Raw genomic sequence first — 26339 nt, forward strand, 5'->3', positions numbered from 1 at the left:
AGTTATTCCACAGGCTTATAGGGATAAGCAAGGTTTAAGGAAGGGGGTATGTGACCAGCCAGGTATACTCCCTGCCCAGGTCCCAGTTAGGACAAAAGAAAATGGAGGAGAAAAGAAATCCCGGGGAGGAATTGGGAAGGGACAGGTAGTTTCTGAGCTTGATAATTACATTGCCACCGGGGGAGCTCAAGAGGCCCTTGGAACACTGCCAGGGCTGACACTGCAGGGCGTCGCCCCAAGATATTTAAACCTGGTGCAGAGAACAGGGGAGGAGGCCAGCTAGGGAGAAGCTTTAAGCCCTTTCTCCCTAGAGAACCCAGGGAGCCAAGCAGGTGCAACAAGCCAATTCCTATGGAGGTGATAGAGGCTGGCCAGGCTGAGGAATTAAAGTTCCAGAAGAACAGGACATGGAATTGGAAGAAAGCCTGACAGAGTTTGCTCCTGGGATTGTTGAGCCTATGCAGGTGAACTTGACTTCCACCTACAAACAGTGAGTGTTGTTTGTGCTTATGAACTGTTTGAGAGACTATTTTTTTTGGATACAAGCTAAGGAGTGATTGTATTTTTGGGAGAGGTTTTGCATACATCCTGGGTGGGAATTTTTGAAAGTCTATTTAAGGACTTTGTTTTGGCAAAACCTAGCACTCTCCTGACCTGGCAGTGAATGGAACTGGCCAGAGGCTTGTGAGGACTTTTAAGGCACTTGTGCAGAATGTATGCTATGAACTATTCTTGATTTGGGTTTTTGAAACCGCCTGCTTGGGAGCAGACAACCCTAGGACTGGGAGGGGAACAATCAAACCCTCTGCCACAACTGAAAAGAAACTTTACTGAGCAAGTTAATGACTTTATTTGGGACTGTTATGTTTGCTGGTTGTGGTTTGCTATTTTTTTGGTGTGGTTTTTGCATAAAGAACAGTCTGATAAGTTGGGCATCCATTTTCTGAAAGTCTACTTACCTGGAGGATAAAAAGAAATAAAAGCTGATATTATTTTGGATATTGAAAAGTAACTGTGCTGACTTTTGACTTTCTGGTTTTCTTTTTCTTTTGGGTTCCTTTCTGGAATCCGGTCCTGCAGGGTGGCTCCAGGCCGGGCCATACGTCGGGGTGTTATTTTGTGGGCTATCCACTGAGTGTAACATTAAACATTGGTTTTGGAGTTACAGTGGGCCACAATATGCATGAGATCTATTTGCATGCACTGCTTTCAATGCATATTCATTGGGGAAATCTTGAAAACCTGACTGGAATATGGCTCTCGAGGACCGGAGTGCCCTACCCCTGGTATAGGTCATTGGTGAGGTCCCACTTGGAGTATTGTGTTCAATTTTGGAGACCGTATCTGGTATCGGTTCTGAGAAAGGTGACAAAAAATGGTAGGAGGCTTGCACCAAAAGACATATGAGGAGAAACTGGAAGCCCTGAACATGTATACCCTAAAGCAGTGTTCTTCAACCTTTTGACACCTATGGACCGTCGGAAATAAAATAATTATTTTGTGGATCTTTTTAAGATCAGTCTGGCAGTTGATGAACACTGGGCTAAGTTGTGGGCCAGATCCTGCCCATCTCCACCCAATCTCCGCCCCAGACCCTGCCCCCAATTGTAACACCATTTTTTCCATTCATTTTTCATATGCTTCTCAATATCCATTCCTACCAGAACACAGATAACCCTATGCAAATACCCCATGCAAAAACTAAAAGTACTAATGTATACAAACAAACCCTAAGATGCAAGACGCTGCATGCAGTACAACCCCAGAGGAAAAGAAACAAATACATTTCTTCCTGAACAGACAGCAGATGTAAAGCAATCACTAAATTCAAAACTAAAATCATTCCCCCTACCTTTGTTGTTTCCCCCCACCCCCTCCATGCTGTGCCTTAACTTTTGGCCTGCTCCCGCCTGGCCATTTTATACCACCCCTGGTGTTGTCTTCGGGCCGGCTCCCTCTTCCTCAGTGCTGCAGTGCACAAAGACACGGGCAGCGGCTCCTTGCACATCCTCACCTGGTTCGGAAGCCTTCTCTCTGACTTTCCAATATCAGAGAGAAGGCTTCCGGTTCAGGCGCGGGAAGCGCGTAGAAGCCGCTGCCTGTGTCTTTGTGCACTGCAGCACAGAGGAAGAGGGAGCCGGACCGAAGACGCCGCCGCATTAATCGCACCGTGGACCGGCGGCTGAAGAGCACTGCCCTAAAGGAAAGGAGGGACAGGGGAGATATGATTCAGATGTTCAAATACTTGGGAGAATGGTATAGAAAATTGAATGTCCAGTTAGTGCCCAGTGTGAAACTAGCTACTTTGGGGGCATTCCAAGGGCAGAGTCAACACTTGGCTGGTTAAGTGTCAATATTCAGCGCTTAACTGGCCATGGTAACTGCATAAAAGGCAGTCCTATTTCTATGTGGCTCACTACAGCCAGTTAAGCGCTGAATATTGCATTTAAATGACCATGCTGTTACTGGCTCCCTATACCTGGAAATTCAATGCTGGCATCCAGACATGGCCCAGAATTGAATTTCCAGGAATAATGCTGGCAGGGGTCAGCTAAATGCTGATTGCTGAATATCGGGTTATATTTATTTATTCAATTTTACATACCGTTCTCTCAAGGGAGCTCAGAATGGTTTACATGCATTTATTCAGGTACTCAAGCAGTTTTCCCTGTCTGTCCTGGCGAGCTCACAATCTATCTAATGTACCTGGGGCAATGGGGAGGTTAAGTGACTTGCCCAGGGTCACAAGGAGCAGCATGAGTTTGAACCCACAACCTCAGGGTGCCGAGGCTGCAGCTTTAACCACTGCACCACACACTCCCCTATAGGGCTAGGGAAACTGTGTGCTCACCTATCCACTAAGGTACGTAGAGAATTAAAGCAAGTCATCAAAAGTTTTCTTGGAAGAGCAGCAGTATCATATGTGCATTGTCTCTATGGCTGGAAGCTGGGTTACATCCTTAGCAGTGCATGGACTTGACTATCTGGTCCAATTTGTCTTCATTTGCCATGTAATTATGTTTTTCATGCAGTTCTGTCATTATTAAATTGGGCATTTAAAAAAAATTTTTTTTATAGTGAAAGCCTTTGAGGCATTTTGTCTCTCTTTCTTTCCCTTGGTTTTGATTCAACTTGTTCTGCCTCTCCCCGCTTCTCCTAGTTCATTAGCTATAGTTCCCCTACCTCTCCTTTGCTCTTATGTGAAAAGGCCTTACTGTTCAAAGGAGCACATGCAGTAATCATTAATGTTGACCCTAATTGTGTCAATTCAGACTTCTCAATAGCTCTAATTAAAATCTAGTCTGTAGAGCACTGAACGATAACAGGACCATCATCTTGAACAATCAAATAATGTAGCCAAGAATTTTTTTCCTACCTGTGTGAATTTTTCTTTATTTTGTTGAGTAGGTCAGAGAAGGACTAAGGAGTTACTGTGGAGGGGGAATTAGAAAAGAAGTAAGTTTTGATCACAGTTTGAAACCAGGCTTCTGAGGCCTTCTGCCCCCTCCTTGTGTAGCACCTGCAGGCAGAGCAGTCCTGTTCTGGTGACCAGACAGATGCAACAAGTCAACTTAACATCTGCGGAGACAAAAAAAACAACCAGCCTCACACAAAAGTGTTACTATCCTTGTTTTTCTGTGTCCAGCACAGGCTTTCCTGTATACCAGAAATAACAACAATTACAGTAATTGACTGCATATTTGTTGATACTTTGGGGGTGAGGGGTTGACTAAAGGGTTTCAGCTTTACATAAAGCAGCTTTAGACTTCTCATATTTTAAGTTCAGCTGTGCCTCAGATGTATCTCAGTCTCAGATTGCATTTGAAGCTTTCTCTGAAGGGAAGGAAACATTTCAACTTGGATCATTCGAAAATGAGTTCAAATGCACCTCTCTCCCTTGATCCCATTTACCCTCAAAGAAGAAAATAATTTTTAATAGCACTAGTAAATATCTTCCTACTTGGATGTGTTTTATGAAATGCTATATTCTAGACTGCTTTTTAACTTGCTAATACTTGTTAGGGCCAAGATTCAGCTGGCAGTGTTCAGTGTTTTGTTGACTGCCACCAGCATTATAGCCGAAAATTCAATGTATAATGCATAAAATCATTTGATAGTGCCTTCATTTAGAGAGATATTTTTGGATTCTAGTCACAATTCCATTTTTTTTTTCTGCTCACGGCCTGGAATTATGGAATTTGCTTTCAAGTAATCTTAGATTACAAACTTCACTTAATACTTTTAAAAAAGAACTTAAAACATTCTTATTCACTGATGCTTATTCTTAAGTATTTTAAATCCTTCTTCTATAAGTGCTCTAGAACTCGCCAGTAGGAGCACATAAACCTAACCCCTCCCCCTCCTTTTCTATCACAAATTGGAGTTCTTTTCCTTTTCGTCTGTCATGTTTTATTTGGCTATTTTATTTTTATTTGCTTTTTATACTATTGGTATTGTAAGCCACTTAGATTTGATTTGATTTGTGGAATATAAAATAATAATAAACTTGAAACTTGAATGCTATGTATGTCCAGGCTTTTCGCACTGAATTTTCAGGTATGCGGAACCAGTTAAAACATAGCTGACATTATTCAACATTTAACCAGCTAGGGGGCACCGCATAAAGACAGGACTGACTTTTATGCTGGTTAAGTGCTAATCAGTACTGAGCCTCCATCTCTATGGTTGACTGCACTGCCCAATAGGATACTCCAGGAGCTGGTTTGCTGCTGTTCTAGGACTAGCCATAACATCTGAAGCTATCATACAGGCAAGTATGTACTGTTTCATTCACATTTTTTTTTTTGTGTGTGGGGGGGGAGGAGGGGTTCAATGATCACTGGGGGAATGTGGGGGGCTTCATGCCTTCATCCCTCCAGGGTCTTCTGGTCAGTCTGGGCATTTTTTTGGCAATATTTGTTGTTAAAACAGGTCTAACAGCAAATGTTCAAATTGTGCCCTGGTTGTTTCCTAAAATGTTCATTTACTGCAGAAAAACATCCAAATCATAATCCTGCCCTCGTCCCACCCAAACCATGCCTTTAAAATGCCCCTTCAGATTTAGATGCACTGCAGACAACCACCATAGAAATCCATCTAGAAAATGGGTTTGGAAAATAGCGAATTGGAAGGATTTGGTGAGAAAAACATCTATCTGCCCCTTTTTGCCACCTTTTGGATGATTTTTCTTTTTTTGAAAATGAGCCCCATAGTCTCTCGCGGTCTCTTCTATTCTTTGTTCTTAGTTACAGTTCTTAAAGTAAAACTGACTCTCCTCAGAGCAATCTCTAGTATAGGAGGCTTTATTTAGGTTGATCATCTTGTAACTCTCCTTAGCCCCTGAATTCTCCTTCTCAGGAGGAGTGTGTGGCACAGTGGTTGAAGCTACAGCCTCAGCACCCTGGGGTTGTGGGTTCAAACCCCCATGCTTCTCCTTGTGACCTTGGGCAAGTCACTTAATCCTCCATAGCCCCAGGTACGTTAGATAGATTGTGAGCCCACCGGGACAGATAGGGAAAAAGCTTGACTGTAAAACCGCTTAGATAACCTTGATAGGCGGTATATAAAATCCTAATAAAATTTGAAACTCAGGTTGGATTTAATAAGTTTTCAAGTTTTATTAAAATTTGATATAATCACCTATCCAAAGGTTTCTAGGCGAAATACAAAAGTAAAAACCGTACAATGCTAAGATACATAGACATAATTTCAAACTGACCAGACATACCGGAACATGAAGGGTAGGCGGGGAAGAACTACAATTGTTAAAAGGAAAGAAAAACATTCAAGGTAAGAACATTTAAGGAAGGTTAGTAAAAGTAAGAGAAGATCTTTGTTTTTGGCAGAGATCATTTAGTACATTTGAGTCATCTTTGAAGAGGTGGCTTTTCAGTTTCCCTTTACTCCTTCAGCTCCCCAGCAGGCAGTGGTGATAGTTCTCTTCTTTGAGGGAAGTCTATACCGGGGTACCTAAGGGATTGACTTTTTCTAGGATACTATTTAACTTGTATCTATCACCGTTTTGTAAGGTGTTAGAAATATGATATCCAATTATTTTCTGCCATTGACGATAGCCATCCCTAAAATAGTTACCTGGTTGCAGGCTACATTTAGGGATATATCAAGTATGAAAAATATTGACTCTAAATGTCTTCAAACCTCATTTATGTCCAGATTAAATTGTCTATTCAAAATACACTTTCACAAGAAAAGTCCAAAAGGTGTCATATAAAACATGAACAGAGCTGATTAGGTTCAAATAGGTTGTGTCATAAAAAATGGAGGAAAAAGCCTCAGACTAAAGCCCTCCCACCTCCACAATGGTAGCTTAAAGGTGGTTGGGTGGTAACCTCACTGGCAAAAAACCTCCATTGCACTCCCAAAGTGTAAAAACCTTAAGCAGGGCTGTCTGTACTGAGTGATAGAAGAAAAGGCTTTCAACTTAACTTCTGTTGATCGGTACACCGACGGTGGCCAGCGTTTTCACGAGTCTGCTGCCTCAGGGTGTAACGAATCTGATCAAACTTTAACTGGGACGCCGAAACGCATCTCCATGTCAAAAAGATTAAATTGTCTGACATATTGATTCCAGTCTCTCCTAAGGTAAAAAGTCTAGGGTTTGTATTATGTTGAATTATCTTTGAGACCTCAGAAACAATCGGTAGTACTTAGTTCTTTTTTTTTTAAATTACAAGTTGCGCCCACTGATTCTCCAGAAGGATTTTCAAAATGTACTATGTTATCTAGTGTTGAGTGGTCTTGACTAATGTAGTCTTGGGTTTATAGGACTGCCAGGAATGCATATTCTGGCATTACAGGTGGTTCAAAATTCTACAATTCAGGAATTGTATGGTCTATCAAAGTATGACCATGCGTCACTTTACTTGAAGAAATTATGTTGGTTGCCTGTAATGGATAGGATTAAATTTAGGTTTTTGGTTCATCAAAGTCTGAATCAGGACTTGTAATTTTACCTTTCAGAGGCACTACATTGGTTTGTGCCTTGGAGGACTCTTCGCTCAAAGGATACCTGCATGTTGGAGGTACCTCCATTTAAGAGGACACAACTGGAATGAACAAGAAAGGGGGCATTTTCTATTGCTGGGTTTAAACATAAGAACATAAGAATTGCCACTGCTGGGTCAGTCCAGTGGTCCATTGTGTCCAGCAGTCCGCTCCCATGGTATGTTCTGGTTCAGCAAGAACTTATCTAACTTTATCTTGAATCCCTGGAGGGTGTTTTCCCCTATAACAGCCTCCGGAAGAGCGTTCCAGTTTTCTACCATTCTCTGGGTGAAGAAGAACTTCCTTATGTTTGTATGGAATCTATCCCCTTTTAACTTTAGAGAGTGCCCTCTCGTTCTCTCCACCTTGGAGAGGGTGAGCAACCTGTCTTTATCTACTAAGTCTATTCCCTTCATTATCTTGAACATTTCGATCATGTCCCCTCTCAGTCTCCTTTTTTCAAGGGAGAAGAGGCCCAGTTTCTCTAACCTCTCACTGTACGGCAACTCCTCCAATGGAACAAACTACTAATAACACTACAGAAACAAAGAACTTTAGAGTTTTCAAACACATGTTGTGTCAGCATCTGTTATTGTAGAAGGATGTAAAACATTGAATATTTATACTTAATTGAGTTGGTCCTAAGGGAAGAAATAAGCTTCCTTGATTTATTAGTCTATGTAGATCTATTTGAACTACATAATTTTTGGTCTATTTTTTTATTGTGTTTCATTTGTTTTTATGATTGTGTATATTACCTTAAGCTCTGCTTTGGAAAAGGTAGATTATAAAAGAAAAAAAAACCCTGATTCAATGGTAATTTACAATTCCTTAAAAGGCAACTACATAAAGCTGAATATACATGGAAGAGAACTAAAACAGAATCAATTGTACTAACTTACAAACATAAACTTAAAAATGATCGTTTTTACCTCCAAAAGGCAAAGATTTTGTATTTCGCCGAATCCCCTCAACTTATCTAGGGAACTTTTTTCCATTTATCACAATGTGAGTTCCATCTCAAATAACATTAAAAATCTTGATACCGAGTCTAGTCCATCAAGTTTATTTAAAATTTCATACACCGCCCAATCAGCCTTCTAGGCGGTGTACACGGTCTTAAAAACATATATGAGATAACAATACATAATTTAAAACAATAATAGTTATTAAAAACAATTTTAAAACAAACAGAAACAAAAAGGGAAACAGTGTAGAACTACAATTAACAAGTAAAAAGAAAGAACATATAGGGAAAAGACGAAAGGAGGGGTGTTAAAAGGTAGAATAAAACTATGTAGCCCTGAAAAGGACATTTAGGACTCGAAAGCATCAAGAAAAAGAAATGTTTTTAATTTCATCTTAAAATGGTGAAGAGTTGATTCTTTCTGTAAGTGGGCCGGAATATTATTCCAAAGAGATGGAGCGCTGACAGAGAAAATGGTGGAAACTCTCAATATTTATTTAGTAAAGTACAGGATCTAGTTAAGAACATAAGAACATAAGAACTGCCATCTCCGGATCAGACCCATGGTCCATCGAGTCCGGCGATCCGCACACGCGGAGGCCCAGTCAGGTATACACCTGATGTAGTTTTACCACCCATATCCCTCTATGCCTCTCATAAGGAGATGTGCATCTAATTTGCCTTTGAATCCTAGCACAGTGGATTCCTTAATAACCTCCTGTGGAAGAGCATTCCAGGCGTTCACCACTCGCTGCGTAAAGCAGAACCTCCTGACATTTGTCCTGGACTTGTCCCCCCTTAGCTTTAAACCATGTCCTCTTGTCCGTGTCACGTTGGACAGTGTAAATAATTTGTTTTTCTGCTCTATTTTATCGATGTCTTTCAGTATTTTGAACGTCTCTATCATGTCCCCCTCGCAGCCTCCTCTTCTCAAGGGAGAACAGTCCTAGTTTCTTGAGTCGTTCCTCATATTCCAAGTTCTCCATACCTCTTATTAGCTTCGTTGCTCGTCTCTGCACCCTCTCCAGCAGTTTTATATCCCTCTTTAGTTTGGGAGACCAATGTTGGACACAGTATTCCAAGTGTGGTCTGACCATTGCTCTATAAAGCGGCATTATGACTTTCTCCGATCTGCTCATGATTCCTTTCTTTATCATTCCTAACATTCTGTTCGCTTTCTTTGCCGCTGCCGCGCATTGTGCCGACGGCTTCAGGGTCCTATCTATCAGTACACCCAGGTCCCTTTCTTGTTCGCTCTTACCCAGAGTTGCTCCTGACATTCTATACTCGTTGATATAGTTGACTGTCTATCCAATATGGTATTCTCTGTTCCAACTGATCATGCAGTTATTTTGGACCAATTTTCATCCTGTTCACTTCAACTACAAAAAATATCTCCTGTGCTCAGTCTATCTACAAAGTCATCCTTTCAATTGTAGACCTTGCAGTCCTTTTCAAAAATCATGTCCAATATGTATCAAACATACTGTCCATTAGACCCTTTTCCTTTCAATTGGCTATCAGTTCCCGAGCTAAGACTGTTACCAATGATTCTGATAATTCTTAATAATAGCTTTTCATCTGGACAGATGCCAACACAGTGGAAATGTGCAATTGTCCACCCAATATTAAAGAAACTGTCCTTTAATCCTCAAGTGCCAGCCTACTATAGACCAGTATTGAACCTAAACATTCTTTCAAAGGTTTTGGAAAAGATAGTCTACACTCAGGTGTCCTCCTTTATAAAAAAAAACAAACAAACCCCAAAACACACCTCACTTTTCATCCCAAACAATCTGGTTTCAGGATACACTTTAGTACTGAAGCAGTAATTACAGCCCTGCTCAGTGAAATCTAGTCTCATCTGGACAAACAACATTAAGAAAGAAAGGTAGAAACATATTGACAGATAAAGACCAAATGATCTATCAACTCTGCCCATCCACAGCATCAACTATCTTCTCCTCTCCCTAAGAGATCCCAAGTGCTTGTCCCATGCTGTCTTGAAGCCAGATAGTCTTTCTCTCTACCACCTCTATTGGGAGACTATTATTTTGACTGTTTCATTGGATCTTTTTGCTGCCTTTGACTTGCTGGACCACTCATTACTACTTACTCATCTTTCCTCACTAGGTCTAGCTGGTTCCGAACCTGCTTGGTTCTCTTCCTTTCTCTCCAATCGCTCCTATAAAGTGATCACTCCATCCTCTGCTGCCCCTCCCCATCTTTTGATCTGTGGGGTTCTGAGGGTTCGGTTCTGCCACCTCTCCTCTTTAACTTATTTATTAGCCGTCTAGTCACTCTTATTCAGTCCACAGGTATCTCATTTCACTTCTTTGTGGCTGACATACCTTTACTTTTCCCTACTTATCCTTATAACTCTAACATTGGTTTCCTCCAAGACTGTCTTGACTTAGTCGCTAATTGGTTGGCTGACAATAAACTAGTACTAAATAAGCAGAAAACAGAGTCTTTCTGCCCCCAATATTACACTGAATCATTTTGGAAATTCCATCACACCAGTTAGTTCATTTTGCTACCTAGGAATTATCCTTGAACCTCAACTTACTGTTACACCCAAGATCTCTAGTTTATTTAAGACAAGCTTCTATGTTCTCTGACAACTATGCACCTTTCATTCTCTCATTCTTTCTCTGTTAATTTCCAAGTTAAACTATTATAATATTTCATACCTTGACTCCTCATGTTTGGAGATCCATAATATGGCCATCAGGTTACTATGACACACCACCAAAAAATATTCCAATAAATGCTCACTACTATGGAGAAATACAGACTAGAGATAAGGATATGTAGTTATATGGAGAAAAGACCTCAGTTTCCTCTTAGAGAGGTCTCTATGTCTGCCGTCCACAACTTAAAGCAGCATAGGAGAAAACATCCCTGGTCAAAAAAACTCCACTACATAATACTAACAAAAAGACTAATAGTTAGAGTCAAAAAAACTAATAGACTTATCTCTTAAAGTCACAGTTCTCCAGGTGAGACAAGAATCCAGTTAGATAACATAGGATTATCACATTAATCTTCATTCATTAAGACTCCTGACAGGCCCTGTTTCGCTACTTGCTGCATCAGGGGAAGTCTATGTAACTATGCTGCTTTAAGTTGTGGACGGCAGACATAGAGACCTCTCTAAGAGGAAACTGAGGTCTTTTCTCCATATAACTACATATCCTTATCTCTAGTCTGTATTTCTCCATAGTAGTGAGCATTTATTGGAATATTTTTTGGTGGTGTGTCTTATTAATATTCCACTTGCTATTATATATATATTTTTCATCAGGTTACTATGCCATGCCCGTAGATTTGACCATGTCTCTCCATTACTTCAATGCTATCACTGGCTCCCTATCGAACAACATATACTATTCAAGTTACTGAATCTTACATTTAAAGCACACAGGATAGACCTTCCTGACTATCAGTCCTCACTACTTCCCTGCCAGACTCTTCTGTTCTATCAATGACCATTGCCTAGCTCTCCCAAATCCAAAATCACCACAACTCAAGTCTGCTACACACTATCACCTTCTACCTTGCCGCTTCCTACCTCTGGAACTCCTTTCCTCTATGAATTGTTATTTAAAAACTTTAGACTGCCTTGAAAACATGGCTTTTCAATTCTGTATACAAATCCAATTATTACTCCATCAGGCTTGTTTTCGCTTGATCCATCATTCTGCCACTTTCTCCTCTGCCCCTTCTTCCCTCTCTCCATCTCCTTGCTTCTATGTTTCATTGCTATGAACTACCTAGAATGAATGTGTTCTATCCTGTTGTTATTGTAGCTCTTTTCATACTGAATTTCTGATTTTAGATTGTGAGCCTCTTAGATCTACATTTTAGCCCAGGCGGTATAGCAAGCTTTTAAATAAACCATATATCTAAATCTAAATAGTCAGTTTCTCCTACTTGTACAACCTTGAAACAGTCCGGAAGCTTTTTTTGCTCTTAGGCTGGTACTTACTCAATGTCCTTCAGGATCAGAGATTGTACCAGACTTTCTTTTCAGTAAATAAATAGATGATGCAGTCTGGAAGGCGCCTAGTGGTCAGAGCTGCTGCCTCAGCACCCTGAGGTTGTGAGTTTGATCCCAGCCTGCTCCTTGTGACTCTGGGCAAGTCACTTAATCCCTCCATTGCCCCAGGTACCACAGTTAGATTGTGAATCTGCAGGGAAAGACAGGGAAAATACTTAAGAGAACCTGATTACTATTCAATGTGTTGTAAACCACTTTGGGTGAACCTCTTCATGAAAAAGGCAGTAAATAATTATATTTTGTCCTGTTGCATTGATGGAAATAAATTGGCCAGGAACCCAGGATCGAAAACTTTGAACCTCTGGATGCTTGGTATATTAGCTGGGGATATGGAACCAAAGATAGGACCTCCCCTTAGGCTGGGTATTTAGACTAGCCTAGATTTTCCCTCCATGGGTTGCATCCTCCCACCCTGTTAGGAAGAAAGGCTTAATCCCTTGTTTCAGAAACTGGGTGGTGAGTAAAAGATCAGAAATCTTTTATTCTGGAACAGCAACTAAAAGTTCTAGCCCTGTTTAACGGGCAGAATTATTATTATTATTTTTATAGTGTACACAATATATATGCAGCACTATGCAGTACATTACTTTTACCCCATTTTTAAAAAATTTGAATATTGTATTTCCCCTCCCCCCCCTTTTTTTTGTCTGTAGTCAATATGCTCTCAGGATTATACATTTCAGTCTGATGCATTGTTTTCATTTTTACTCCCTCTATTTTTAACTTTGTTTTTAAACTACTGTAAACCACTTAGACATAATGATAGGCGAGATATCAAATATACAATAAACTTGAAACTTGAGATGTGGCAAGGGCAGTTTTCAAAGTCATTTCCACAAACACAAGGGGTCAATATTCAAAGAAATTTAAACAGGAAAAAGAGGTTTCTGCCTGGTTAAATAGCATGCACAGGGCTATCTAGGGATATTTAGGGCTAGATTCACTAAGCCCACCGATTAACTTCCGACCACTTAGCGACCCCTTTGTGACCTGATTTCCCTCCGACCCGATTCTGTCCCGATAATACTCCGATCTGCGCATGCAAATGAGGGGAAACAGCATTCAAATGCAGGCAGGCAGCGATTCACTAAAAAAAATGAGGGACACCGACTGGGCTGACTGATCAAAAACAAGCGACTGCTGAGGACCAGCCGCTCAGGTCCTTTCCGACTGCCCTGCCTTCTGCCGCCCTGCTCTCTGCCCTGTTTCTCCGCCCCTATCACCTGATCTGCTCTCAGCCCCGATCTCCTGCTCTCGCCCCAAATCTCTCCTGCCGCCCCAACTCTCCTGCCCTTTCCTGCAGTGCAAACCTGTGGTTTTAACCCGCGGGCTTAAACTGGGTTAAAACCACGGGTTTGCAAAGAAAAAAAATGTAGGTTTCCTGCTCTGCTGGGCACGGAGGGCCAGCGCATGCGCTGACCATCTACAGATGGTCTACGCATGCGTCGGGATCGCTTTAGAGCGATCTGGACGGTCGGTTGGGGGCATGATTCTGATTGCCTTCATTTGCATGAGGGTGATTCGTGAATTAGCCCCCTGGACACGGATCGGATCGCTCACGGATTGGATCGGATCCGTGCCCTTAGTGAATCTAGCCCTTAGTGGCACTTAACTGTTTCTGTCTGGTTAAATAGCCTGCACAGGAATATCTGGGGATATTTAGTGGCACTTAACTGGTTAGTGCTACTGAATAGCAAATTTAATTAGAGGAGATAAGTTGTGGTTGGTCTGGAGGTGGAGTTGAGGAAGAGTCAGCATTTATGCAACGAAGTTCCTTATATAACATAACATAACATAACATAACAGTACAAATCGGACCACTTAAAACACAATCCCATCTTTGTCTGGCTTCACCTATCCAGTGAAGGGTTGAATATTGGTCTTAGCCAGATAAGTGCCATCCATCCACTCATACTCAGATATTAAATGTAGGTGCCTGGATATTGCTTCACATTGAATATTGGGGCTTAAAGCCAACAATGGTTGAAGAAATGCTCATCCACTCCTGGCTGAATATGCAAATGAATGTGTAATGTCTGGTTCCTCAGCTCTTTGAGAATTGCAGTAAAATAGCTCATACCCAGGGTGGGGTTATGGCATGGATTGCAGCAAAACATATAGTTTTGTATTTCTGAAAGTATGCATGTTGTTTTTCCTTGAAAAAATACCCACAGACAAAACAGTTGTGAGCACCTGGGGGCACTCTTCCCTCTAAGTTGAGCAGGAGACTGCTACCTACAGTCTTGCCAGTAGGTGGTGCTGTTTCACTACCACATTTTAAATAGTGAGGGTCAGGCAACCTGCCTGTCCTTAGCGTTTGAAAACACACCACCCCCTACTGATAGCAATGCAGTTGGAGGACACCTGCTCAGCTTAGAGAGGCTGAGTTAATTTTGTTCTTTGATAATTTTCAAAGTCAGTGCACTCACACACTTTCACATTGAAGACTAATGCACAATTCTTGTGGACTTTGTAGCAATGGGAACAGTGTCTGAAGACTGCCCTCATAAATTTGTAGAACAGCATTTTACACACTCAATTAGGCTTAGCAGGGATTAAAAAGTTTTGGATAATTTCCTAAAACAAAAGTCTAGAAGCCATTATTAAGATGCACTTGAGAAAATTCAATGCTTATTTCTAGGATAAGAAGTATAAAATATGTTTTACTCTTTTGGGATCTTGCCAGATACTTGTGACCTGGATTGGCCTCTGTTGAAAACAGGATACTGGGCTCAATGGACCTTCACTTTATCCCTGTATGGCAACACTTATGTTCACTAATTGCTCTGGGGTAGATGCTAAGAAAAGTAGGCACTGTTATAGAATGTTTGGTCTGTGCAAAATGTAAGTGGGGGCATTTACACCAGGTTTTATTTGGTGTAAATCAGTGGTCTCAAACTCAAACCCTTTGCAGGGCCACATTGTGGATTTGTAGGTACTTGGAGGGCCTCAGAAAAAAATAGTTAATGTCTTATTAAAGAAATGACAATTTTGCATGAGGTAAAACTCTTTTTATTTTATAAATCTTTCCTTTTGCTAAGTCTTAATAATAATATTGTAATTTATAGCTAGAGAGACATATGATCAAGAAACTGTTTTATTTTACTTTTGTGATTATGATAGACATACTGAGGGCCTCAAAATAGTACCTGGAGGGCTGCGGGTTTGAGACCACTGGTGTAAATGGTTGCGCTTAAATTTTAGTCAGGGAGCCGAAGTTATGCATATTCTATAAACAGTGGCTAAATGTAAGTGCAGCTTATAGAATAGTGCTAAACATGGCCTTTTTTGTGTGTGTGCAGATTTTTCAACGTCTTATACAGAATCTGACCCAGTTGTGCACACAAATTTCTAGAATAGGTGCACTTATGTGAATGTCACAAATGGGCATTTATGCGCATATGTGCTAGGTGTTATTCTATAAAAATTGGTGCATAACAGCATAGGACCATACAGTGGCAGAGCAAGGGTGGGGGGCACTTGGGGCAGTGGCACCCCTCATCTTCTTCTCTGCCCCCCCCTGCAGCGCGCACTCCCCTTACCCTCCCCGTACCTGTTTAGCTCTCCTGGTGTGAGCAGCTTTTCTAACTTGCTGCCCGCGCCGGCTCTCCTTCTGACATCACTTCCTGGTTGCGGGACCCAGAGGTAATATTAAAGGGAGCGCCAAGACTAGCACATGGAGCAGGTTGGAGCTGCTGATCATACCAGTGAAAAGCTGGAAGTATGGTGGGGGTGAATTGAAGACACGCGTGCAGCGGGGGGAGGAGGAGGAGGGAGTGGGAGGAAGGAGTGGGAGGGTGGAGAAGAGGAGAGATGCCAGTGCTCCCACCAAGATGGTGCTCAGGGAGGGCCACCTCCACCCTCCTTACTATGCCACTGGAGCCATTGGGATGTCAGGGGTATTCCATCTAGCAATGTATGTACCTTATAAAATAATATCATGATATAAGGAACTGATTTAGATATTGTGTGTGTAGCAAGCTAGTCCAGGTGCAGAATGAGTATATAGTTAATCACCCTATGAAAGGCTTGGGTGAAGGGCCAGGCTTTCACCTGCTTCCTGAAGTACGAGGGGGTGCTGAAAAGTTCTCAGCCCAACCAACCAACTTCCTAAATTCTGAGTGTTATTTTGCCACTGTAGCTGAAGTGGCAATTTGCAGAAACAAATCCTATGTTTTGACATGGCTTCAGATCATTGATTGAACCATATCCATGTCATTCTCTTCTTCATTGGGATGAGAACTTTTCAGCACCTCTGGTATAAGGTACTGTATGTGTATAAATGCAAATCCCACCCATGCCTACCCAAGTTCCATTCATTTGCCTTCCCCCCGCCCCCCCCGGCAAACTACATTGTGCCTGTACTTACAGAAAAGCTCTTAGGTCAGGGGTGTCAAAGTCCCTCCTTGAGGGCTGCAATCCAGTCGGGTTTTCAGGATTTCCCCAATGAATATACATGAGATCTATTTGCATGCGCTGCTTTCATTGTATGCTAATAGATCTCATGCATATTCATTTTGAGGAAATCCTGAAAACCCGACTGGATTGCAGCCCTCGAGAAGGGACTTTGACACCCCTGTCTTAGGTGGAAATTTGGCATATAGTGTGTACATACTAGTATTTTAAACATTTAAAAATAGGTATATGAGGAAATGATAGTGCCCATTTTGTAGAACTGTCTCCATATCTCCACCCCTTGGAATGCCTTTATGCAGATTGTGTAAAACAGTGGTTCCCAACCCTGTCCTGGAGGACCACCAGGCCAGTAGGGTTTTCAGGGTAGCCCTAATGAATATGCATGGTGCAGATTTGCATGCCTGGCACCTCCATTATATGCAGATCTCTCTCATGCATATTTATTAGGGCTATCCTGAAAGCCTGACTGGCCTGGTGGTCCTCCAGGACAGGGTTGGGACCACTGGTGTAAAAGTCGTGGGGTTTATCATCAGGCGATTTTCAAAATGTCCTTTTCTGTATGTAAAATATGCTTAACGTGGACAATTGTAAATTACCCCCAAATGCCCTTTGAGTAGCAATAGTGGAGTTATCTGCTAGCTTCAATGTGAGCACGTTTTATGAAATACAGTATGTTCACCAGTGCAGGCTACCTGTTATCCAAGAAAACGCATGGAAGGATGACATGACTTCACTTCCTTTATTTATAGACGTTCAGGCCCAAGCAATAATCTGTGTCAGATTAAAAAGCATGAACATGGATTATCGGGAAGCTGCTGTGATAGATGCACTATTGACCAGTTCTTTTGGGTTGCCAGGAAAGGACTCTGGAAAAAGGAAATTTATGGGTCATTGATCTCCTTGCTCTCCATTTCAATGAGGAAGGGGAACCCGAGTGCCCACAGAACATTTGCACATAGACCTCTATGCTCAGGTGAAATAATTTGTCTTATTTCCGGTGGTGCTGCAGAGCTCCTAATGATTGCAAATGGCAGATGCTTGTGAGTGAAAGTGAGCCTTTTTCTTTAAAAGCAAATATCCTCTTGGGCTAATCCAATCGTGAAGATACCCGCCGTTTATTTTTATGTCTGGGTCGTGAATAGGCTGAGTCCTGATTTTAAGTTGCAATGGCGAGAGGGGTCGACTGAGGGAGGAAACCGTGATTGATACATTTTGAAAGTGATGTAAAATAATGCAAAATCTAAAAGGGAGGGATGATCCATATTTCGATTTATTTAGCTTATAAGGCTTTACACTCATAACCTTAAAGGAGGAATTGTAATGGGGGAAGGGAGGGGTAATGAAATAGGGCTATAAGGGAAGCCAAAGGCAGAAAACATGAAAAAAAGAACCTTGGTGGCTTATAAAGAGGACCAGGCAAATAGAATACAATGCCACATACTCATTGAAAGAAAACTTCCCCGCAAAGCAGGAGATAAACTGACTTTAAGACTGAACCTACTTCATTAAGTCCGAGTCCTAAAACACCCAGCAGGTGGCAGTCATGCACCAACTCCATCTGCTGCTCCAGCTCAATCTCAAGAACAGGGATAGTTAGTGCAGAGTTTGTCTCTTCCCCCCCCCCCCAACCTAGCCCTCCCATTTCCCCAGGCGGGTTTATAATGAGATTTCAGTGGATGTCGAGACATTTAACCTGCTGGTGCTGGAAGGGACAGGGCGCAGCTGCTGCGGGCAGCAGGAGAGACAGCGGCACTCCTCCTCGGGCTACTACAGGTCCGAATTGGCTTTGGCCAGTAGACACGTGCGAGCCGCTGACAGGAGACCCCTGGCTCTGTCCCACACGTCGGGCGGAGGGTGACAATGTTTCACCGGCACTTCTCCCTATTCGTGACTTGTCACTTTTTGCTTGCGCTGGTGCATCTTCCGGAGGCGCAGAACCAAAGGGTAACCGGACCTCGAGTAAGTGAAAGACCTCTTCCTACGACTTCTCATTCACACTTAAAGCCAGATGCTGTTCCTAAATTAACTTCCTTTTCTGCGAAACTTCTAGGCTAGACCTCCTCGGAGATTTTTTTCCCCCTGGGTAAAGAAAAATAAACCGGGGGATTCCCCTTTAATACACATTGCTCCAAAACGATTGAATTTATTTGGCATTAGGTTTCACTGATTTGTTTACTACTTCTTCATTTTGGGTTTATGAATTTTTAAATGCAATTTTGAGATTGGCAGGTGTTTCAGGCAAAATAGCTGTTTTCAGTACCATTTGCCGGCTTTGCTTTTCTTTAGTGCCTGGATGAGTCCTTTTTGATCTTTCTATAGTTTCCTCTTGGTCTCAAAGGTATTTCCTTTCAGCGGCTTCTTTTCCACCTTTGCTCATTCATTTGCAACAATATTATCGACTCCAATTTACTGTATGTGCAAACTCCTGGTCTTTAAACTGCTGATGTTTCTACAGACATTGCATTAATAATTTTCTTGTTTTTATAAAGAAGTGGAATCTTATTGTCAGTTCTGTGGGTGCAGCCATTATTGATTACTCCCAATGTTGAGGAAACAATACTTCCCATCATTTTTTCTTTTTTAAATTAGCTCCTCTAATCTTATCAGCTTGGCTTCAACAGTCAAACTGCATATTAACATGGAGATGTGTTTAACCATCAGTAACATACAGATTTCCAGGACTCCAGCATCATTGGGATTGCTATAGTGTAATTGGGGGGGAGGGGAGGGGAGGGGTAATGGGTAAAGGGTTATAAGGGAAGCCAAAGGCAGAAAACGTGAAAAAAAGAACCTTGGTGGCTTATAAAGAGGACCAGGCAAATAAAATACAATGTCACATACACAGACTCACTTTAAAGAAAACTTCCCGGCAAAGCAGGAGATAAACTGACTTTAAGACTGAGCCTACTTCACTAAGTCCGAGTCCTAAAACACCCAGCAGGTGGCAGTCATGCACTCACTCCATCTGCTGCTCCGGCTCAATCTCAAGAACAGGGATAGTTAGTGCAGAGTTTGTCTCTCCCCCCCCCCAACCTAGCCCTCCCCTTTCCCCAGGCAGGTTTATAATGAGATTCCAGTGGATGTCGAGACATTTAACCTGCTGGTGCTGGAAGGGACGGGGCGCAGCTGCTGCGGGCAGCAGGAGAGACAGCGGCGCTCCTCCTCGGGCTACTGCAGGTCCAAATTGGCTTTGGCCAGCAGACACGCGTGAGCCGCTGACAGAAGACCCCTGGCTCTGTCCCACACGTCGGGCAGAGGGTGACAATGTTTCACTGGCATTTCTCCCTATTCGTGACTTGTCACTTTTTGCTTGCGCTGGTGCATCTTCCAGAGGCGCAGAACCAAAGGGCAACCGGACCTCGAGTAAGTGGAAGACCTTTTCCTACAACTTCTTATTCACACTTAAAGCCAGATGCTGTTCCTAAATTAACTTCCTTTTCTGCGAAACTTCCTAGGCTAGACCTCCTCGGAGATTTTTTCCCCCGTGGGTAAAGAAAAATAAACCGTGGGATTCCCCTTTAATACACCTTGCTCCAAAACGATTGAATTTATTTGGCATTAGGTTTCACTGATTTGTTTACTACTTCTTCATTTTGGGTTTATGAATTTTTAAATGCAATTTTGAGATTGGCAGGTGTTTCAGGCAAAATAGCTGTTTTCAGTACCATTTGCCGGCTTTGCTTTTCTTTGGTGCCTGGACGAGTCTTTTATGATCTTTCTATAGTTTCCTCTTGGTCTCAAAGGTATTTCCTTTCAGCGGCTTCTTTTCCACCTTTGCTCATTCATTTGCAACAATATTATCGACTCCAATTTACTGTATGTGCAAACTCCTGGTCTTTAAACTGCTGATGTTTCTACAGACATTGCATTAATAATTTTCTTGTTTTTATAAAGAAGTGGAATCTTATTGGCTGGTGTCAGCTCTGTGGGTGCAGCCATGCTTGATCACCCCCAATACTGAGGAAACAATACTTCTCATCATTTTTTCTTTTTTAAATTAGCTCCTCTGATCTTATCAGCTTAGCTTCAACAGTCAAATTGCATATTAACATGGAGATGTGTTTAACCATCAGTAACATACAGATTTCCAGGACTCCAGCATCATTGGGATTTCTATAGTGTAATTGGGGGGGGGGGGGAAGGGGTAATGAAATAGGGCTTTAAGGGAAGCCAAAAGCAGAACAAGTGAAAAAAAACTTGTTGGCTTATAAAGAGGACTAGGCAAATAAAATACATGCCACATACAGACTCACTTTGCTTTCAGATGAAAAAAAGATACCGCCTGGCCATTCAGACAGACCAACCTTTCCCTGAGATGCTTCCAGAAATGTCTTCTCATTGCTACTCTGTCTGCCCCCAACTTGTGTTGTTCCCAAACTCCACCTTTATTCTAGGATGTGTTCCCCCCTTATGTAGTTTTCCTGCTTGTTTTTTTTTTTTGGGGGGGGAAGAGTGAGTAGATCAAATTAAAGAGGAAGAGAACGGGGGGGGGGGGGGGAGTCAATTCAGCACCTGAAGAATCTGAGATGCACCTCCCCTATGCTCCCTCAAAGCTATGCCTGTGCTCCCCTTTCAACATACGGGTAACCAATACATTATAAGCATCATCACTTATAAGATTCATATTCAGATAACTTTATTGGCATGACAATTTCACGTCTCCAATATAATACATATACTGGTATATTCCCTACAATCAGTCTGCCCAGTATTTGTTCTTCATTCCTCTACTAAATGTATTTGTGAGCCCACTGGGACAGATGGGGAAAATATTTTGGATATCTGATTACTATTCAATGTATACTACTCAAGCTGTATATAAAAATATAAACAAATAAAAATCCAGCACATCTAACTCCCTACTATCCCAACTCTCGGAATACTCTTGCTCTGGCTTGGGGGATCTGAAAGATACCTCAAAAGTGCACAGGTTTTTTGGTTCTCTTTTCTGGGACACTGATGCAGTAAGGCGTTTCCCATTCATAGCCCAACTTTTTCTCTATATCACACCAAATTTAATTATCCATCATCACCCTTTATTGTATATAGTCAGAGATGTAGAAATGTGACCCATTGAGCAGTGAAAAGGAATAGAGGCATTGATAAATAACGGAGAATGCAAGGATTCCTGCAGTCATGGAGAGCTGATGGCAGGATGTACAAATTGTTTAGCTTACTACTTTCTACAATTTTTATTATTATTATTATTTTTTTTAAATCTTATTTTTCCTCTGCTTTGTTTGCCCTCTCTTCCCAGAGGGACATACAAGACATAAGGCATAGATAGACTGTATTCTGCAAACTCCCATATAAGGTTTAGTAAAATATATTCCCTTCTGTTTACAACCTTAATAAACACATCAATGTTACTTGCAAGAGTACAGTGTGTGCTGGATATGTTCAGGGAAGAGGGGCACTTCTTTTTGAAAACTAGACTTACGTTTTGGGCAAGAACAAAGCAAAAGAAAACTGTTGTGGGGTTGGCACAATGGCTCAGTGCTAGTTCTGTGCACTGCCCGAAGAAGGATCTGGGTATTGTGCCTGACTCAGGTCTTTCATTCCTTGGCCTTACTGGGCTAGGAATTCTGTAGAGGCAATGTTCACAGCCTGAAAGGGAGAGAGCTCCTTCATCACTCAACAGTGACACCTAGTGACCAGACTTAGGACCTATGGTTTTAAGATTAAGGAGGGGCCTTGGGGTATTGTTCTCCAGCTGACGGACACTTTTCACAATGATTGAACCTAAATACATTTGAGAGACAAAGTAGGGGAGAAATCCCTAGGTAGCAGATCCCAGCCCCCCAAAAAGCAAGAGAAAACTGCTGGATCCTAAAAGGTCTGCACATTTTGAAACAAAACATTTCATGGCCAAGGGTTTAAGTTTCTCCAGCTTCAAGAAATAAAAGAAAAACAAAGCCATTGAAAATATTGCAACAAACAAAACCTTCAGCAAAAAAATCACCATGGACATTTTGCCCAGTACTTTGCCTGTGCTTTGTAACTATTTATTTATTGGGATATATTTATTTATTTGAAATACTTATATCCTGCATATCATATTATCTATGTGGATTACAATGTATACATGCATAAACTAAACAACCATGTCAAAATAATAATAATAATAAAAAAAAGGAAAATAATTTACAGAACTAAAACATCCCAAAATACGTAACATCTACCACTTAAATTTCTCATGGTACATTTCTAAAAGCCTCCCTAAACAAAAGAATAAAAACAATGGAATTAGACGAATACGATCAGGAAGTGTATTCCATATTCGTGGACCCACTACACTAAAAACCATTGAAGAGATTGTGGATTTAACAATTAACCACCTTTATGAAGACATTCACTCAACATTTATTTATACCATTTGCTAACTTTCACAATCTATGCTGTTCATGGCGGCTTACAATAACAACATACATAGGGGTCCTTTTATTAAGGTGCACTAACTGACTTAGCGTACGCTAAAGATTAGCTCATGCTAACTGCTAAGGCATCCATTATATTCTATGGGCGCCTTAGCATTTAGCACATGTTAAATCAGTTGGCCACCTTAATAAAAGGATCCTATAATTAATTCACAGAGCACACAAAAAAATTAATAACAATGACAATTAACAAGACAAGCAGTACATTACAATAAAAAATAATAATTTCTGGAGCATGTATGGTTGGGCAGACTTGATGGACCATTGAGGTCTTTATCTGCCGTCATTTACTATGAGCTCCTTTTACAAAGGTGCGCTAAGCATTTTAGTGCGCGCTAATCATGCGCTAAATGCAAACGCGTGCATGTTAGTCTATGGACGCGGTGATTTAGCGTGCGATAAACACGTGCTAAAATGCTTAGCGCAACTTAGTAAAACAGGGGGAATGTTACTAAGTGTGTTTCTTGAACCATTGCCAAGTATATGTTAAGCGGTTTTTCTACTAAATCATAATACTGATATGTTACTAAGGGCTGTTTTACTAAGGGACTGAGTGCCATTGATTGTCACTAGATGCTATGCAAAATTTTAGTCACTATGATGTTTTGGCATGGGCTTCTGCCCGAGCAATTCCCTTCCTAACCACTGCGCCCAGGGATCTGTCCTTGGGCCAGATCGATTTAACATCTTTGAGTGATATTGTGGAACAACTGTCTGGCAGAGTTTGTCTTTTTGCGGATGATACCAAGCTCTGTAATCGGGTAGACATGCCAGAGAGTGAGGATAGCATGAGGAGGGATCTGGCGAGGCCTGATGAATGGTCAAGCGATTGGCAACTAAGATTTAATGCTAAAAAAATGCAGGCTCATGCAATTGGGCAGCACAAATCCAGGCGAATGCTATAGTAAAGGAGGTGAGGAGCTTGGTTCATAGACAACTCGGTGAAAGACAAAGGCGCGCGCTGACAACTGAGCGCAAGACGGAGGTGCGCGCCAAAGAAAATTACAGTTTTTAGGGGCGTCAGTTTTTAGGGGAGCCCCCCCCAGTTTACTTAATAGAGATCGCGCCGGCGTTGTGGGGGGTTTGGGGGGTTGTAACCCTCCACATTTTACTGTAAACTTAACTTTTTCCCTAAAAACAGGGAAAAAGTGAAGTTTTCAGTAAAATGTGGGGGGTTACAACCCCCCACACCCCCACAATGCCCCCACAACGCGGCGCGATCTCTATTAAGTAAAGTGGGGGGTTCCCCCCCACGCCCCTCCCGTCGGAGCCGGAAAAACAGTAATTTTCTGCGGCGCGCGCCTCCGCACTGCGCTCAATTGTCTGCGCGCGCCTTTGTCCCGGCGCGCTTTTGACCTGACACCGAGGAGCTTCTCTGCATGGAAAAAGAGCAGGATTTGGGGGTGATTGTGTCTGATGACCTTAGGGTGGCAAAACAGGTAGAAAAGGTGATGGTCAAAGCTAGGAAGGTGCTTGGGTGCATAAGGAGAGGAATGGCCTAATTTTTAATTATTTTATTAATTGCAATGGCGCAGTTAATCACCATAAATATCAAGCCCAGAAAAAAAATATATAAGGAGGGGTCAATCTCGTATACCAATCAGTCCCAAAGACCTACGCCTGGTACTTTGTATTCTTTCTTTGCACATGCAAGTCTACTCTTCAAATGAAGAATGGTTAAGTTTAAGTTTGAATGTGGATACAGGATGACTAATCAGTTCATGGGAACTTCCTCGCAATTTCATAAGGAGTTCACCTGGGTATATCCTCAGCGCAAGAGCGCCCTACAGGATTTTACCCACAAACATCACCTTTAAGTGCTAAAGTGCTTTTATTTAAATGTAAAGGAATAAATAATAAAGTGTCACGTGCAAATCTAGAATCAAAGAAATCATCAGTGTCCAATGAAAATCATTCAAATACAACAGTTCTTGTTGATAGCAGTGTCCTCTTCTGATTAAAATGTAAAGGAGAAGTTAGTTTTCATATGTCCGCAAAGAGTCCAAGCTCTTTCTTTTGGGGGGTGCCTCAGCCAAATGCCCTACAGAGTCCCCTGTTTCATTCTCTTCCTCAGGGGCAATGGAGGGGGCAAAACCCGATGCCTTTAAATATATCCTTATCTTCTCTCTGTGGCTTATACAAGAGCAGTTACCGTATTTTCACGCATATAACGTGAGCCTTATACACGATTTTTACAAACCGTGCATAACCGTGCGCGCTATACGTGTGAGCGCGTTGTACAATTTTTTTTTTTCATTCCGATCCGGCATCCTCCCCCCCCGCTCGCGTCACCCCCCTCCCCCGTGATCCTACATCCCCCCCAGCACCGCAAAACATCTCTTACCCGATTGGGCACCGGCACCAGCACCAATGCACAGGACGTGCCAGTGCCAGTGCCTGAAGATCCTCCCTTGTTGGGCTGGGCGGTGCGAGGGAGATCCTCCTTCTTCCTTGTGCCGGGCTGGACTGGGCTTTGAGCATTTGCGCATGCTCAAAGCCTTCTGGTCTCGCTCTCTCCAAGAATCTGAGAATCTCGGAGAGAGCGAGACCAGAAAGCTTTGAGCATGTGCAAATGCTCAAAGCCCAGTCCAGCCCGGCACAAGGAAGAAGGAGGATCTCCCTCGCACCGCCCAGCCCAGCCCAGCCCAGCCCAGCCCAACGAGGGAGGATCTTCGGGCACTGGCACTGGCACGTCCTGTGCATTGGTGCTGGTGCCGGTGCCCAATCGGGTAAGAGATGTTTTGCGGTGCTGGGGGGGATGTAGGATCGCGGGGGAGGGGGTTGATGCGAGCGGGGGGGAGGATGCCGGTTCGCAGGCCAGAAGAGTAAGCGGGAGTGGGAGGAGGTTTATAGCAGCATGCGCGGTATATGCGTGTGCGTGCTATATAAAATTTTTTTTACTGAAATGCTTTGGACCCGCGCGCTATATGCATATGCGTGTTATACACGTATGCGCGTTATATGCGTGAAAATACGGTAATTACCATACCATTTAAGCTAATTGATTTAATTTAGGTTAGGTTAGGCATGGATTTTAGCTCCCCACCCCCTTTTGTTTCTAGGTTTCTACCATGGCCTGGAGCGCTAAATGCTCTGATGCTGATCCGACGCTCATTGAATTCCTCGGAGCATCAGAGCAGCGTCGGAGCATTTAGCACTCCGGGCCACGGTAGAAACTCTACCATGGCTTAGAAAAAGAGGGCCTTAACTAGGCTTCACTAGGTGGCTTCAATTACACCACCTAGCGGCACTTAACTAAGACATGGTATCAATGGAGGAATTCCTCTATTGGGGCATTGGGTTGCTCTCATTTTTAGTGGTGTGTCCAGAGCCCAATTTAGCTTGCTTTCATGATTTCCCACTGCCTCCATTCTAGAATGTATCCCTCCCCCCCTACACCCAGACTCATAAAGGGAGACATGAGATATCCTTCACATTGTTGATGATAGGG

The 26339-nt window shown here is 42.3% G+C and overlaps 1 protein-coding gene across 3 annotated transcripts in view; it reads left to right on the top strand.

Annotated features, from left to right (window-relative positions):
* Positions 1 to 411: 411 nt before the first annotated feature.
* The window catches only part of SMOC1 (SPARC related modular calcium binding 1), a 447006-nt gene continuing 421078 nt past the window's right edge, over positions 412 to 26339 (top strand). For 2 of the 3 annotated variants that reach the window (XM_033950922.1, XM_033950923.1), the window contains exon 1: positions 19566 to 19814. In XM_033950922.1, the coding sequence (XP_033806813.1) occupies positions 19716 to 19814 (99 nt within the window). In that variant the 5' untranslated portion in view covers positions 19566 to 19715. Of the gene's footprint in view, positions 491 to 19565; positions 19815 to 26339 lie in introns of those variants that run through there. The other variant, XM_033950924.1, reaches the window with a different exon arrangement.

The sequence above is a fragment of the Geotrypetes seraphini genome, chromosome 7 (assembly GCF_902459505.1).
Source record: "Geotrypetes seraphini chromosome 7, aGeoSer1.1, whole genome shotgun sequence".
Taxonomy (NCBI): Eukaryota; Metazoa; Chordata; class Amphibia; order Gymnophiona; family Dermophiidae; genus Geotrypetes; species Geotrypetes seraphini.